We start from the raw sequence: 17020 nt of genomic DNA, 5'->3' as shown, positions 1-17020 counted from the left end.
TATTCTACTGCTGGCTGAATGTTCTCAACATCATGGATATCATGAGAAAGGGAAGAATAAGGAAGACAAATTAGGATAAATTACCCTTAAACTAGATGAGGCTCTTCTTTTAGCCAGTTCTTCACATTTTTGAGAAATTTGGCCTTCATTAAGGCAAGTTAAAGCAATGTGACAGCAGCTGAAGAGCTCTTTATACCTTTTATAATATTTATGCCTCAGTACACCCGACATCTGCTTTGATCTGCAGTGCAATACAATGCATGTGGCCTGACATCTATGCAGTAGAGCAAAGTTGTGCCAGTTTTGCAAACTGTTCAGTCAGTGCAGTCTGTTTGACGATTAAATAATTGTGCCGGCTTTCCCCCCACACTCACCCGCAGGGGACCGGTGACAGTAAGGTGAAAGGAAACAACATGTCAGGGAACAATGCTCCTCATGGGAATGCATCCCAGCAGTGCAATGCCTGTGCCAGGGTATGTACTGTTGCCTTGCTCACCAGCCAATTGCTGGCTCCAAAAAAAGAAAAAACAAACAAACAGTTTAGCTTAGTGATTTGCAGTGAGTCTGTGCTGTGTCTTTGTCTTCCAGGAGGAGGAGCTGGCACAGCAGGGTTTTCTGCTCCAGAGTATTGGACTAGCACTGTCCTCTCAGGAAATGGATGCAACACCCATTTTTGCTGATCTACCTCCTGGTTTGGGTTTCTATGAGATACGGAGGCGTTTTGTGGATCGGGCCAAAAGGATTGATACCATCTCCCGAGCTGTTTTTCCCATGAGCTTCCTGATGTTTAACGTCCTTTATTGGGTTACCTATAAAGTTCTGCGACATGAAGACGTCCAAGGAATACTGTGACAGACTGAGGACCATGAACAAGTTGGCTACTTCCTTCACTGAGTCCTCAGTTGAGTCATGCAAGATGTGTTTTGACTGCATTTTCAGTGCCACTGAGCAATTCTGTGACCTGGAAGAGTCCAGCGGTTTCTTTACATTTTGAATAACAAAATGCACTTTTTATTAGCACTTATGCATTTTCACATTAGGTTACTGTGTGCATTTACAGTTCCATCAAGTCAAAGTTCTATAGAGGAAAATCTGTGCGTGCAGTTGCTGTAGCCTCACATGTACTCAGACTGCACCTTTACTTTTTTACTGTGCACGAATTTTACAGTGGGCATTGTGCAAAAACACGTGTCTGCAGTATCATTGAAAACATGTACTTGTTATTCACCGTAACTGTGATTCAAAGGAATCAAGAGTCTGATTGCAGGCTGCAAATATTATGGAATATGAATTTATATGATATTAGGTTTCCTGCTGAAGGAGCTCAATCTGTAATAAAGACTTGAATATCCTGTTTGAGAAATATGTTTGCTTGAAAAATACTTTGATCTCTTTGAATTAGTAATATTCATCTCAACCATCTGAACCTTTAGTTTCATATCTGCATACTGGCCAGATGTTGATATTATTAATATTTTATCAGGAACAAGAGTAACGTTATGTAAATGCAATTAAGGTAAAAAATATAGTATTATTAGAAACGAACAACTTCCAGAGAGCACTGTACTATTCCAAATAGTTTCTATTCATACGGTATTAAACACAGAGAAATAATCATTAACTACAGTGAGGAAATAATGTTTCAGTTTTTCAGAACCTGGCTTATTTGGTTGTCAGAATAGCTTTTTAAGCTGCACACATCTGGTACTGAGTTCTCCTAAGGGCTTGCAGAAAGTGTGTTTTACTGGTGTTTAACAAAGCCCACCTAAATTACACAGTAGGAGTACACTCTGTCTCTTCTTATCGAATAATCTCTGGAACACGTTGTTGGTACAGCTAAAATAAATACAGTTCGAAAAGTAGCGCAAAACCTTCACTCTTGACCCCATGGGAGGAGCTAGAGGTGACCATAGCCACATCGGAACAAAGCCTGACCACCCAACACAACCAATGGTGATGCATTAGAGCACTACGCAAACACTACTATTTTACTAGAAGAACATTTTATGTGGGACAATTTCTCAATAGTGTATTTTTACAGTACTCATATAAATGTACATTTTTTCTACACTTAAACAATTCCAGATCTGGTTTACAGTGAATGCAAAGTATAATCTAGACTTAGCATAAAGATCCTCTGCAATCCTAATAAACCTCGACAGTCTCAACCTTGTCATTGTATTAGAAATGGTCTGTTTCTGCCACCGTTTTGCCACCAGGGATCCAGTCCCTCATTTTATTGCTATTGTTAGGGTCCACGTTCCCCTTTAAAAAGGAGGGTCTGCTTAAATCAATAGAAACTTGTTCTGAGCGATCACTTTCATTCTGTGATGACGTATTTCTTTCCTGATGGGAGTGTTGTCTTACAGGATGACAACACATCCATCCATAGGGCACAAACAGTCACTGAAGGGTTTGATGAACATCCACAGTAATGGGAATTGTATGTTATGGTGTTTTGCATTCCCTAATTTTGAACCATCAGGGCTCAACACCAGCCATCATCCAAACACTTAATGAGGGTCTATTATCCCCACTGTACAGTTCTAGAGACTTTGAGAATCAATGCCAAGGCACAGTGAAGCTGTTCTGATGGGACACTGTGCTCCATGTCCCATTGCTGTTGTTTCTCACCTATCTGCAATTTAATGTGAAATTCTAAAGTTATTATAGTGTTACCTTTCACTGTTTAATGACAGATGCAAAAAGTTTGGTTCATTCAGACAACATTCAATTAAGTTGAATGTTTGCTTAATAGAGCTGACATTTTATTTCAAAAACTATCAGATCTATCTCACAAATGCTAAACTGCATTTCATTACATTTGTCTTCCATCTGATGCCCGAGTCAGTCTTCATTATGTTTGCAAATGATAAATAAGCCATGCAATAAATACCTTTTGAGCAATAACTTGTTCAGTACATCACATGAATTTTGTTCTTAAGGTATTGCTAGGTTAACATTTCTAGTCCATCACATGGTTTTAGCTTTTTATAAAATCAAGTTATCACATGAATTATTCATTTTAAAAAGTAGAAAAAGGGCAAACATCAGCACTGAGACTGTGTGAAACTAGTGTGACCTCTTTTTTTCCCCTCCTAAAAAGTGTCAAAGATAAGAGGATCCTTGACACTATACTGTATTTGTGCGAATCAGCTACCCTCACGATGACGAATCCAGAATCGATGTTCATTTCAGTCGTTTTCTTCTACTATATTATACTCACCCTTGGATAACTACACTTGCATGCGTGAGCTTAGCTCAAACAAGGGACAGCCACCACAATTTCTTGCCTTTGTTTTGAATGAAAATTTGTCTTTTTTCTTTTTAGAGCTATACATTATTCAGGCCTAGTATTGTGTCCTATGGGGTATTTACCCAAATACTATGCCGAAGTTGAATTTTATTGTATGCACTTTTACATCACTCATGTAATTGTATGAAAAGCTACTTCTTCTACAACACTGTATGTAGTGTTTGTACTCTGGGGTTCACTCTAATTGTTTAAAGCATACAGGTTAATATAAAAAACATATGATGCTATGTTGCTAAAGAATTAGCTAACCAGAAGTATATTAAGTAAAAACAATATACACACTGATTAATAAGTAACTATGACTCAATAATGTGTATTATCACAGAAAAGGCCCGTTTTTACACTGGGTATTTCAAGTACATACTGATGCTACTTGCTAAGTAAGATTTTAAATCCCAAAATTAGATTCAGGGTAAATGATTTTGCAACACTATGCAAAATACCTAGTAAATACCAAATAATATTCACACTCTTATAGTGTCACTTTTCCTGCTATATTACTTTTTAGGTATGTTGGGGCTCAGCATTGTGACAAGGGCCTGAAAAATAATGCACAAGCCAATTTAACGACTCACGGTTTTACAGTAGAACATTGCACTCTAAGAAGATGATCAATGTTCCTCACTTCCCCAACAAAGCAGTCTCTATGGCTTTGTAATTTTTTTAGCCACAAGAGGGTGTTGTTGGTCCGTTAAAGTCCTGCATAAGCAACGTTGCACTGTGCCGACCCCAGTTTGCACAAAAGTAAAGCACATAAACCTTCCTTTTTACACTGTGTGTCAGTCAAGAATGAATAATAAATTAGCTTATATGTTACATGCACATATAGTAACAGGGAAGCAAATCGGTTTGCTTAGCAACTTTTATAAGACTTATATATAAAACTGTATGTGTGTATGTATGCATGCATGCATACATACATACATACATGCATGATTATATATATATTAATATATATCAATATGTAATATAATTACTATATCATATATATATTAAGATTATAACCTTATATTATATATATATTACTTATTAAAATTATTATATTTAACTATACATTTTATATATATTACTTATTATATCTATAATTATGATATCTATATATACTATATTATAGTATACTTAATTATATATTATATTATTAATCAATCATAGTATATGTATTATTAACATATACTTACGTATATATTAATATTATATACTTTATAGAATTTATACAGATAGTACTATATTTATTACATATACATACAGATATCTAATAATATATATAGTACATATACATATATCTAGACTCAATAATATAAAAATATATACTACACTAGTATAATATCTATACTATACTCTATTTACTATATAATATTATTATCGTTACTACATACATACCATACATACATCTCAAGAGCAACTACTAAGACGACTGGGGCAAAATATTTAGCCGCCACCGATGTGCAATTCCCCCACCTCAATGACTGACAGAGGTCCGTTAATTCTGCCCAAGGTACACGTTCAACTGGTGGAGACAGATGTGAAAAAAAACCATATCACATCGGTAGGATTTGTAAAGACTTTATTGTTAAATCGGGTGGAAAATAAGACTTTGGTCACCTCAAACAAGATAAAGTTCCTGAGCTCTCACGACCGTAACTCTTCTTGTAAGAAGTCTTTTCTGTCCCCACTCGTTACCTGTATGAATGGCACCCTGATTTAACTCATCATCTGTATAAACAGCTACTTCCCATTACATATAATAAATACACATATCATACAACTTCACACATTATATATATATATAAACATAACTTACTATCATATAATAGTTAATATATTATATATCGTATATAATATATATTAATAAGAATAATATATGTGTCAATATATGATAATATATGTTATATATATATTATTATATGTGTTTATATTATATATTAGCATTATATGATTTATATGATATATCTGTATATTGTAATATACTATGTAATTACTATGCTACTTATGTACTACTCATAGTATATGTGTTGTACATTATGTCTGCTGATATCTATTATTATGTGTGTTGGTTAGATATTTTATTGTTTATATATTACTATGTGTGTCTTGCTGTTTACATATGTACGTGTGTTTTATATATGTGTTAATTTATATATATATCATATGTGTGTGGTATGTATATATATTGTATGTGTTATCTATTTATATATAATATAACTATAACCTATAATAGATATTATATATATACACACATGTATATGTTTAAGTGTCTGTATACAAGGGCGATGCCAAATATGGGAAGCACTAAATGCATGTTACTTTTTTTAATGCCTCCTAACCCTAGTATACATTCACTTCGTGCTAAATTGCACCAACTACCCAATTGATATTATATTTTTAGATTATTATTTGTGTGCATACGCAAAGATTATTAGAGTAATGTTGTTTGTTTTTTCAGAAAACAGGAAAAATGTTCTTTACTGATTAAACACTCACAAATGCATTGCTAATAAATTTGCAATAAGTATGTTTTTTCCACTTTGGGAGTGAGGTTGGTCTCGCCATCACCAACATGTGTCCACTGGCTTGAGACGTGGCAGCGCCTCCGGTCATGTGATTTTTGTTCGCACACGAACCCCACCCCGGTATCGCCCACCCCGAAAGGTTTTTTTCAATATCGCTCCTTCGTTATTCTACTGTCAGTTATCCGATTAAATACACGCACTGACAGAAAAAAAAGTGTTGAGAAATATTCCCCTGCATAACTCAGCACAAATAACTAGACATGGATTTGAGTGGTGGCGGTGACCACCCAAAACAGAGCCATTTTTAGACGTTTACTGCTGACGTTTACAGAGGCTTCAAATAGCTTCCGTTTTACTCTGGTAGTGATTGGACTGTCCTGTACTTGAGTGAGCTAACATACTGGTTGAACAAGTCCGACATTCTTCACTTCAATGGAGGAACAGCCCAAAGACCGGGCACAAGACAGGCAATACCATCACCACGGAGACGACAGGCACTCTTTTCAGCAGCCAACTTGTCTAAAAAATGATCAGAGCCACTTCCAGTGCCAGCATCAGGAAACGCAGACGAAGAAAACAGGTTGGGCCATCCGGAAAAGTTAGCTAATGCTTGCTAGCCTTGGTCAGCTAATGTCAGTGAGCCGACTAGCTTTTGCTAACTAATTTGAACTAAATCGCGATTGAGGACTTAGCCTGCTAGCTAGCTATTAGTTCATATTATATATGGTTCCTTGAGATAATTTGGTAAATGTTTCAGCTGTTGAAAAGCTTGGCCCTTTTTGACGGATAGCCGGACGAAGAACTCACCGTTATGTTAGCAAGTTCGCTAGCTGACGTTGCGTGACAGTTGTCGCTGTGGTGGTTTGACACATCGGGGATTGACCTTGTGCGCCGGTTTCGCCAACCATTTTTCTTTTGCAAATGCATCTTAATCATCTCAAGGAACCCCTGCCATGTTGCCATGTGTTCTTAGTGCATTATTTGATAGGAGTGCACGGCAAGTTGACCTCAACAATAGTCAAATCTGTGTCTTTTTTGTTCGGCATGCTCATGTCCAGCTTAGGAAAACCGAGCCGGCTCCACTGGAATGTTCTGAGCTGCCATTTCCTGTCAGCCATGTTAGACTATCACTGCTGGCTAATGCTGTTGTTCCACAGCTAGTTAGAAATTGTTGTACAGGCAACCTACTTTGCTGTTCTGGCATGTCTCTGCTGTCATTTTGGCTGCTGTGGTTGTTGCTGTTGGTGCTGATAGGGCACAACAGTTCCTGGGCGTGTTGGTGGAAACCGAGCCGCTGGTTAGTTGACATTAGCTAAAGCTAGCCATCATTGACAGGCCTGTTGCATGTTGTCCAGTCAATGTGAAGCCAGGGAACAACTGGACAATGTCTTGTTTTGTGGCGCAGAGCTGACACTGTAAGCATCGTCCTTACGAGTCTATATGCACGCGTATGATTGCTAGTGAGTAAGAACCGGCCTCTGTGTAAGAGAGGAGAGACTGTATGCAATCCATTGGGTGCTGTGCTCACAGACATTGAGGCAGCACCGTTGTGAATGGAAAGTCCTACGTTGACACAGCAATTCCCATGCGTCTCTGCCGTGCATGGGCCTGTTAATAGTTTATTGCTCCTCTGTGCGTGTACCATAAATGCTGTTGTGAGCGATCCTTGCAACAACTTGTCTCTGATGTCGAATATTCTCTGGGTTGGGGGAAGCTAAGCAAGAGTCCTTTGTTGTTGACAGTTGTGAAGCATATCTAATTTTACATGTAGTGAGCTCTCAGCTCATCTTGGAAGATTGTTAGGAAGTTTAATTTCACACAGCACTATAAGAATAATTATAAACCCAATAAAGAGATCATGGGTGTGGTTTATATGTAATACTAGAAAAACATTTAAACGTTTAATGTGCATCTCTTTTTACTTGGATTTGTTCAGGTTAAGAGTTGCATAGTCACTTTTTTGCTAGTGTTGTCATGCTATTGCTATTGTGATACCATGCGTGCGCACACACACAAAAAAATCTATAAAAGCCTTGTAGTTTCTCCAAGTATGAAACAGATTATTTGACACAGACTTTCAGGAAACGTAGTAGTTGTGGAGGTTTTCTGCCAGGTGAAAGGTGGTGGATGTGTTCCCTAATTTCAGTATGAACTGATTTTGTTTCCCCTTTCAGGCAATAAAAAAGTAAGCATCAGTGACGAGGAGGGAGAGAAGAATCCACATCTGTCTAATGCTGTTGGCATGTCGCATCCACCTAGCATCAATGCTAACAGACACACAATTAATACAAATGCAAAGCCCAAATCGACGCAAAAGCTGTGCACGACTGTTCCAAAAATAAGCATCAAAGGAATGGACCATAAGAAGAATATGGACTTTAAAAATGACAAGGAGAAGGTGCAGGATTTGAGTCATCATGAGGGCCCACCTTTGGATAAGAAGGACTCCGTATTACTTCAAAATGGCGTCGTAAACTGTGGCTTAATTACAAATGGCTATTCTAGCAAGGACAATGACGGTAGTAGCTCGGAAGGTGGATATACTACTCCGAAGAAACGCAAGACCAGATGTAACAATACAAAGAACACTGATAATGTGATAAGAGAAAAGGAGAGAGACATGCAGCAGGGCCACACTACAGAGGAGCTGGGGGCTTTGAATCTAGAGACAAATGAGAAAGGAATGACCTCGAGACTCGATGGATTTAGAGCCACCCAGAAAGTAGAAACTCAGTCGACAGCCAAACGGGTTGTTGTATCAGAGGCTTCAGTGGGTGAATCTCAGAGGAAAAACTCTGATGGAAAGACAGTTGGCACCTTGGGTAAAAAAACTGAGGAAAGACACAAAGGCAAGCTTTCTTCACCTTCAAAAGAGGACTCATGGACTTTGTTCAAGCCTCCGCCAGTATTTCCTGTGGACAATAGCAGTGCTAAAATTGTTCCCAAGATCAGTTATGCAAGTAAAGTAAAAGAGAACCTCAACAAAGTAGCTCAAGGTGGAGGAGAGGCACTGCCTCCTCCTGTCAGACTGTCACAGGTCCCTATGTCTGCTATGAAAACCATCACCTCAGCTAGTTTTACTAATGGTCCTGTTTCTGGAAATGGAAACGGTTGCCCGTCAGTGGGTACCTTCTTAGCTCCTGCTGCTAGTAGTATTCCATCAGCCCAGTCTATCCTAAGTGGCGACAATGTAGCATCTCCTTTGGAAAGTAACTGTAGCTCCACAACTAGTCCTGTAGATGGAGAGGCATATGAGCTTAGAAAGTGTACTCTTTTAATTTACCCTTTAAATATGCAACCTGTACTCCCTAGCGCTCGTCACCTTGACCCACCAGCGGCTCAGACAAATCAGAAAGCCCTGGGAGATATCTTCCAGAATCAGTGGGGGCTTTCCTTCATTAATGAGCCCAACTTGGGCCCAGAAGGCGGAAATGGGCTGGTGCCCGGAGAGGACAAAACTACTGTGGTCACATCTAATAGCGAGTGTCAAGCTGTTGCAGCCAAGGTTGCCCAGCCTTGCTTTGACATTAGCCCATCATTGTTAGAGCCTGGGCCTTTGGTTCAAGACCCTGAGAAAAGGACTTGTATCCCTTGCATTGTGTCCAATGCTTGTCCTCCTGCTTATGGGATGAGTGAGGAGGAGAACAAGCTGCAGCCATGTGGCAAGGAAAAGACACAAGGTGCAGGAACTGCTGTGTTGGCCCCCAGTAAAGACAACGGTGCTAAGCCTGCGCAGGGTCAGCTAACCACTTTATTATTTGGCTCATCTAAAGAACAGGTTCTCTCTAAAGACATTAGCACGAGGTGTAGCTGGGGGTCCTTTGACGTTAAAGCTGCTGTCACTTATCACACTAAAGGTAAGTTTCACTCTCTGCTCTATCAAAAACATTAACCCAATAACCAGATTTGAATTCTTGCCATGTTTAAAAAAAAAAAAAAAGTCTATTTTTCTCTTGTATTTCTTTAAGGTTTTGCTTACCATGTTTGATAAAATAGCAGCTGTTTTATAGTTTTTCTACATCATGATGCTTTCTAAATGATCTTGCTATGTGTGTTCAGGTGTTGGACCAAAATTATTTCTGAAATGTTCCTCAAATGCACATCTGGGTGGTGATTCTTTTCTTTTCAAAATAAAAATATGTTGGTGTGGACTTAGCCTAAGATTCTGTTTTGGCACCACCTGTTCTGACTGTTAAAATTAGTGTAGCAGTTAACCTCAGCAAAAGTGCTTCAGCACACAGTCTGAGTAACTGTAGACAGCGTCTGATTTTTGCCTCACAGTTCTACCAAAGAAATGAACTAAGTCAGCCATAGATGACTTCATATGAAATTTGACTTGATTCTTTGCTAAGGTGAAATCGAATATTTGCACCTCACCAACCGAAATATCTTATCCATATTAAAAATGTTATTACCTTCCAAAAATGGCTTTTTGATAGGGCAAATGGTAGTTGTAGAGTAGTTTCGTTGCCTTTGAAAAAGTTACTACAAATACAGGACCAGGTCTGTGAGCACTCGGTCAGTTGGTGTCTTCAAAGTGACTTTGTGTTAAGGCGGTGATAAAACCGCAATAAGGTGGAGTCAGTCTGCTATCCATTTGTGATTGAATAGGGTTAAGTTAACAATGACATGCAGTCAGTTTGATAACATGAAGATTAACTGTGATAAAACGATGCAAAGAGACGTGTAGCAGACTACTGACTTTGACACTATGTTACAATCAGTCTATCTGTCTCTGTTTATAAATTGGATGACAGTTTGTTATAAACCTTTACCAGTACGTCTGAGAGTGATTCCAAGCTGTGATTGTTTGTAGACAAGTTGCCAATCCCCTTGCAGTCAACACAGTCAACCTTTGGGTAAACGGTTAGTCACCACATATGCTTGCAGTTAATTAGGGCTGCCACGATTAGTCGACTAGTCACGATTACGTCGACTATCAAAAATTTAACAGTCGATGCGTCGTTTGAAGCTTTGTAAGATCACAAAAGACTCAGGAATAAGTGGTAGGATTTAAGAGTGTAATAACGGACTGAAACAGAAGATGGCAGCAGTGCATGTACAAGGATGCCAGCTGCCGTTAAACCCCGAAGAAGTAGTAGCTTTGTCTCAGAATTCATAGCGCAGCCCAGCTCAGTTTCCAACAATGGCGGCAGCTAGTTAGTTTTAATATTACTCTTATTATTCTTTCTGGGTCACAAAATAAACGTTTAACATATTTTCAGGTGAGAATGTAGCTGTATAAACCTCAAATATCTGCTCAGTTTATCAAGACGTCACATATTTTGAAAAGCGCTCCGAAGTCTGTTACCCACTAGCTCGATAGCTAGCCGGGGCAAAGCTCACTAGAGCCAGTGAGAACCCTGGACTCTGGGCAAATAGTTTTCAAACCCACCGCCGTCTTTCGCGACTCAGGTTAAACATATATAAGTCACTTAGATAACTTAAAAATTTTATTGTTTGGCTTTTTTAGTATTCTATTTATTCCTGAGTAAATCAGTTTGGCTGAGATTAAAGTTATAGTTTTTACACAGCTGAATAAACGTCAAGCAGACAACTGATTATCAGAAGTGTGAGATGCTCGAGAATATACTCCGTTGTCCTGTTATATTTTAGATAGCAAGGAGTTTATTAAACTTCACCGAAACAATCTGCAAATGTAATTAAAATTTAATAAACTATCATCTTGTCTTTATTTTTAGTTAGCACATACCTTAAACACTTAAAGCTGTAAGCTAATGATAGTTACATAAGAGCAGATGCATGCTGGTGCAATAAGCTGTACGTTTTCATGCTCTGATTAGTCAACTAATCACAAAAATAATCGGTGACTAGTCGACTATCAAAATAATCGTTTGTGGCAGCCCTACAGTTAATCACCAACAGCAAACAAAATTCAATGTCAGTTGTTGAAATGTACGGGGCTTTTATTTTCCTTTTGCAGTGGTCATTTAAGGGTTCTCGCGATTGCTGTTCGATATGTAAAAGTATAATTTTGTTTAACAGCATCAAGCATGAACCTAAATTCAGATTTTGTCAACTGTGTAAAACACTAACTTGTAAAATGTTTACATATTTGCCTTTTTTTGTTGCTGTTGCTTTCTTTTAATTGTGTGTTTTGTTTTGTTTTTTTGTTTTTTGTTTTTTAAGAATGTTTCATGATGAGCTAATGTGTGTTTTTGTTTCCTTTCATCAGAAATGGAATCCGTTTTCAACTTGCAAAAACAAGGTACAAAGATCCTGTCTTAAATATATGTGTTGGCACTGTTTTCCAAGCAAGGAATGGCTGTGGATTTAGGACTGGAATTAGTTCATTTTACCCATAGTTTTCTATAATGAAAGAAAAAAAAAAAAACTTCAAATATTAATTTATTTGAAAGCCACCGTTTGAAACTTGCAGTCAAGGTCCAGAATACACTATGTCTGACAGTAGTAATAATAAGAAAGATGGGGGGTGTTTGTTTTTGTTTTGTTTTTTTTGTACCATTACTAAATGCTTCAGAAAGAAAATAATCATATTGAATGACAAGATAAGAAAAAATAATGGGATAAAGCACGGCAGTGTTATCACACATTTATGAAATCCTCTGTGCTAGCTGAAACACTGAAATGACCAGCATGGCCACATTCACCTAAGTAAATGCTGAGGCACATTAGGGGTTAAGTCCTTAATGTGCTTCAGAGTAAGGCCATTTAATGCTTTAAGAAATGATGCGTAACATTTTAAAATAAACACAGAATCCTTGATCACCCTAATTCATCTCCTCTCTCCTGTAGATCCAAAAAGGGTAGTAATTTACGGCGAGACCAAGGATGGACCTGATCAGTGAGGTAGATGGCCTACAGTACTTACCTTCTTCTCTTCTGGGTGCTGCAGTTATCTACCTTGGAAATCACAAATCCTGTTGGATAGAAGTGACAACTGTGAAAACATTTGATAGTTTAGCATGACAGATTTTCCATGGTATCTTGGGTGGAATAACGGACTTCTCTGGGGGCATCAAAATGAACACATAAGCTCTGGATGGACGTTAAAAAGGAGCTGATTGGTGCCTCTCCAACATGACGAATGGACACTTTGGGCTGCGATCTTTGTTTGTCTCATGGCTCTTTAGTGATAATGTTTGGGAGTTCATCAAAAGGAAGGTGTTTTGGACTGCACCTCCCTAAGCCTTTATCCTGTTGACCTGTGGCAGCAGTCAGTCTGACTACAGCATGCCTCAGTCATGTTTTCTTTTACACATTCACAAGTTTCATTGTAGATATGTTAGACGTTATACATGCACATCTGTGTGCAAGCTTGAATTCATCATGAATGAAAGGAGAACACTCTGCAAAGCATTCTTTGGGGGGAGGTCTGTGGGGTCCCACTTAACTCCAAGTTAAATGGGAGCTTATAGGTGAGGCCCCATCCAGGAAGGGAGTCTTGTCTTAAATCAGTAAGGGAAAATTTAATTGCCCACGTTTTCTTTTTGTGTCGTTTCGTCTTACCTAACATGAGTGTTATCTGCACTACAGTTTGACCCCAGAGCACAGGTACAAAAGTGCCCAGTTTGAAGGAAAGCCACCCCCTTTGTTTCACTGTTTATTAGGTGTGCTAAAGAGTCAAAAATAAGGTCTCCGTTAAATTCATCCTGAAGCTTTTCATACATTTCAGATTATTAGAAGGTTGTCACCGGCTGTTCTTAAACTGAGGTTCATTATACGTTCTATTAAATGAACTCTGAGTTGGGGAATAAGCTTGGTGACAAACTGTTAGGTAAAATAAAAGGAGGAGGAAAAAAGAGACATTGCTTCCACAAAAGTGTTCTGCATTTTGTGCTTTTTGTTCAGCAGTAAGGCTCAGGATGTCAATACAGACTATTTTGCCTGTATTTGTGTTCAGTTCCTCTTGTTCTACATTTTTACAATGTACTTTCTTGTTTTGTTTTTTCTTTTGACTCAGAATTTGGTCTTTACTTTTCTGCCTTGTACGGCATCGTTTTTCTTGCATGTTTACTGGTGGAAACGCACGAGTTGGAGGTCACTGTTCATCGGCATACAAAGATAACAGTAACAGAACAATTGCAATACTAATCTTAGTTCCCTAAGTAGACACTTTTTCAAACTGTTCAAATGTGAAGATTAGTTAAATGCTATTATGTTTTACTGTGGATAACCTATTACGTTTGCAAACCAGTGTGCAATAACACCGTGTGATCCATAAATGCGTGTTGGGAGGGGTTGTGAGGGTTATGTAGAGCTACAACGTCATCAGCCAAGATGCTAGCGTGGCCTGCAGTGCAGTTCAGAATGTTTAAGGGTGTTCAGTTTGTTGCACGACTTCTAAATTCAATGGTGGAATATGTGTATATTTTTTAAAATTATTCTAAAGGCTCATGTTGTAAGATCCAAGTCTAGGCAGCCCAAATCTGCTAGCTGACCAGCTGTGATGTCAATTTTTTATTTTTTTTCCTTCACCATCAGCAAATCAAGATCGGTTTACTCAACAAAGCAACTGTCCAGGTTTTTCTCTAGAAGCTCTGATTTGGCTAATGTGTGGATTATTAGCACTTTATGTAAACTAATTGCTTTTATCTTATGATTAATAGACAAAATCTGTGTAGTGACGAGAAATCCTCCTTGAAAGAATGGCTCTGGGCTGTTACTTTTCAGAAAAAAAGCCGCTAAATATACAGAATTATTAAATGTAACTCAGGTAGTGTTGATAAAGCCATGACTGTGTTTAATATTGTTTCTTGCCAAACGGCCCCCGTCACGTAAACGTTTCTCATTGGAAAGGTTGACTTTAAGTCTGATTTATATAAAGTATCGTATGTTGTGACAACACACCAAAAAGTTAATACTTTGAGAAAAAAGTTGTCATGGCGTGGGAGGTGCTGTCATTAATCGTTTTGGGCTCTAAAATTGTTGTTTCTTTTCTTTTTAAGCACAGTGCTGCACAGGCTCTTTTCCATGTATCCTGGACTGTAACCTTGTAATCTCTGCCGGTTCATTTTCTCCCTTATGTGTTCATAGTGAAGCACCTCTTTGATTTATTAATGCTGAACATCAGCAGTGTTTCTACGGGGGTACACATGAGTTTTCAACTACACTTCTTTCCACTGTGTCCTGATTAGGCGGCGGCACAGCTCGCGCTCATGCACGGAGAGGGGACGTCATAACTGCAGCCATGTTTTTGTACAAATTGTCTTGACATTTAACTTCCACATCTAATCGCAGTCGGCTCTCTGGTATTTAAAAAGCTTTGTTTTGGCTTTCATTGTACGCCATTTGATGGATGAGTGTATCAGCAGACGCTGCCCTCTGAACGAGAACGCTCGTGTCAGACGTGGTCAATGAGGAAGCAGGGGTAATTGAGGAGGTATAAGCGCTTATTTTTATGTTGTTCTGTGCTTGTGGAAAATTGACACTTAATCTGGCATCAATTTACAACAAACACCGCAGTTTAATTTCTTGCAATGGCCCATAATCTGTTTGCGGGGGGCAGGGGACACAATCAGGTTACCATATGGTTAATGTTCAGGCTGAAAGGATTATCAGTGCACAGCTATAGGCTTGTAAATGTAAAGCAGGGTGATCAGAATAACTAGTACGTGATCTTACTGTAGTATTATGATGAAAACACTATTTTCTCATGTGTGGGTTTGTTTTTGTTTTTTTTTTTGTTTCTTTCCTTTTTAATGCTAGAGTGGTCCTGGTAGAGGGAAATCAGAGATTCTCCTTTGCTCCCACCCTGATGCCCCTCTTTTTCAAGCACTTAATACAGCAACAAGGCTATATTGAATATGCATATATTGAGAGAGAAATAATTATTCAGCATTGTAGCCTGCAAACCAAAAACAGGTTCTTGAAGCAGAGTAGGTGGTTAATCAGTGGTTTGTTTTTTGGGTGGTGGTGGGAGTGAGTGACTGTTGGTGTGGTGAGAAAGAAAAGCCTGATCATGTGGAATTTATATTTCCACCCCCTCAGGATGTGCAATCACCTCAAGGATGCTTCCAGGTTGTGAGTGGCAAGTTTGTTTGTTTGGTGCGCGCATAGCGAGTTCTTCCTATTATATGCAAGTTCCTCGTATATTTCAAAAAAAGTCCCTCGTTTCATGTTCAGGTGCCTGTGTTATAAAGAAAAACTTTTACAGCAATTTTGATTGTTTCAAATCTGCTTCCAGCGTGTATCTGTGCCATTTTCTTTATTTCTTTTGTTTTGGTTTTTTTTTTTTTTTTGGAACATTTGCAACGCTGTTCAAGTATTCTTTGGCTGTTCCTAATTGTTCTTCTTTTAAATGATGTGGATGCCACTGAAGGCGAGGAGCGTTTCAGGCGTCCTGTAGGTTGTGTTCACAGGTGCGACCTAAAGCCAAATCACACGGGCACGGGAGACAGATCTCTGCTCGCTGGTGTATACTCCAGTCCGTTGTCGAGTTAATGTATGAACGTAGCACATAATTAATTTGAAATTATTTAACAAGTTTAATCTTTTAATGTGTTTAAAAAAAAAAAAAAAAAAAAAAAAAAGTTTTATTTTTGAGTTATAATTTATCCATAGATGCACAAATAGGATGTGACTAAAATAAATAATTAAGAAAATCTCAATGTCTCATTTTTGAGCTAGCTAGCTGTTTAGTTAGTAAGGCTGATGTAGACCTACTACTTTTTTTTTCTTTTTCTTTTTCTTTTTTTTTCTTTTTTTTTTTTTTTTTTTTTTTTTTTTTTTAAAGTCAATGTCAAGATATTTGCCCTCAATGGGTTTTGTTTGTTTGTTTTTCTCTCATCCAATTTTATACAAATTTCCTTAATTCTTCAGATAGTTCTGATGGAGTGATGAGCATTGAAAACACTGCATCCAGAGTTCCTCTTGATTATATTTTTATTTGTCGTGTTGTTGATCATGTTGTGAGGTGGGGGGGCGAGGTGATTTGTTTGTTGTTGTTTTGTTTTTTTTGTTTGTTTTTTTTAAAGTGCAGTTCAACAGCTCTGAATCTGCTTTCGCCAAAGGTACACTACTCAGATATTCAGCTACTGAATGACAAATGCACAGACAGACAGAGGGCGGTTGATGGAGATGAGAAGTCACTACTGTAGCAGCTGAATGTCACTTTGAGCGCGTTGACTTACGGTGTGTGTGGGAGGGGTGTGGGGGGGGGGATTCTTAAAACAAATACCGGAAGTGCTGCTTCATCATCCAGTAATCAGTC

General features: G+C 38.3%; 2 protein-coding genes and 1 long non-coding RNA gene across 3 annotated transcripts in view; 2 read left to right on the top strand and 1 right to left on the bottom strand.

The window, feature by feature from the left end:
• The window catches only part of glra4b (glycine receptor, alpha 4b), a 10262-nt gene extending 7211 nt beyond the window's left edge, over positions 1-3051 (top strand). Inside the window, exons 9-10 of the mRNA XM_005928515.3 lie at positions 381-473; positions 589-3051. Coding sequence (XP_005928577.1) covers positions 381-473; positions 589-852 — 357 coding nt within the window. The 3' untranslated portion in view covers positions 853-3051. The remainder of the gene's footprint in view (positions 1-380; positions 474-588) is intronic.
• Positions 1-8003, bottom strand: part of LOC106633308 — a 17059-nt gene extending 9056 nt beyond the window's left edge. The window contains exon 1 of the long non-coding RNA XR_006054718.1: positions 6634-8003. This is a non-coding gene — a long non-coding RNA (uncharacterized LOC106633308). The remainder of the gene's footprint in view (positions 1-6633) is intronic.
• Positions 5992-17020, top strand: part of nufip2 (nuclear FMR1 interacting protein 2) — an 11645-nt gene continuing 616 nt past the window's right edge. The window contains exons 1-4 of the mRNA XM_014335557.2: positions 5992-6406; positions 8001-9683; positions 12023-12055; positions 12604-17020. The exon at positions 12604-17020 is cut by the window's right edge and continues 616 nt beyond it. Of these exons, the coding sequence (XP_014191043.1) occupies positions 6259-6406; positions 8001-9683; positions 12023-12055; positions 12604-12656 (1917 nt within the window). The 5' untranslated portion in view covers positions 5992-6258 and the 3' untranslated portion in view covers positions 12657-17020. The remainder of the gene's footprint in view (positions 6407-8000; positions 9684-12022; positions 12056-12603) is intronic.

This window comes from Haplochromis burtoni, unplaced genomic scaffold (assembly GCF_018398535.1).
Source record: "Haplochromis burtoni strain Fernald_Lab_line unplaced genomic scaffold, NCSU_Asbu1 Contig_115, whole genome shotgun sequence".
Lineage (NCBI taxonomy): Eukaryota > Metazoa > Chordata > Actinopteri > Cichliformes > Cichlidae > Haplochromis > Haplochromis burtoni.
The sequence above is the reverse complement of the archived record's forward strand: the minus strand, read 5'-3'. Positions and strand labels throughout refer to the sequence as shown.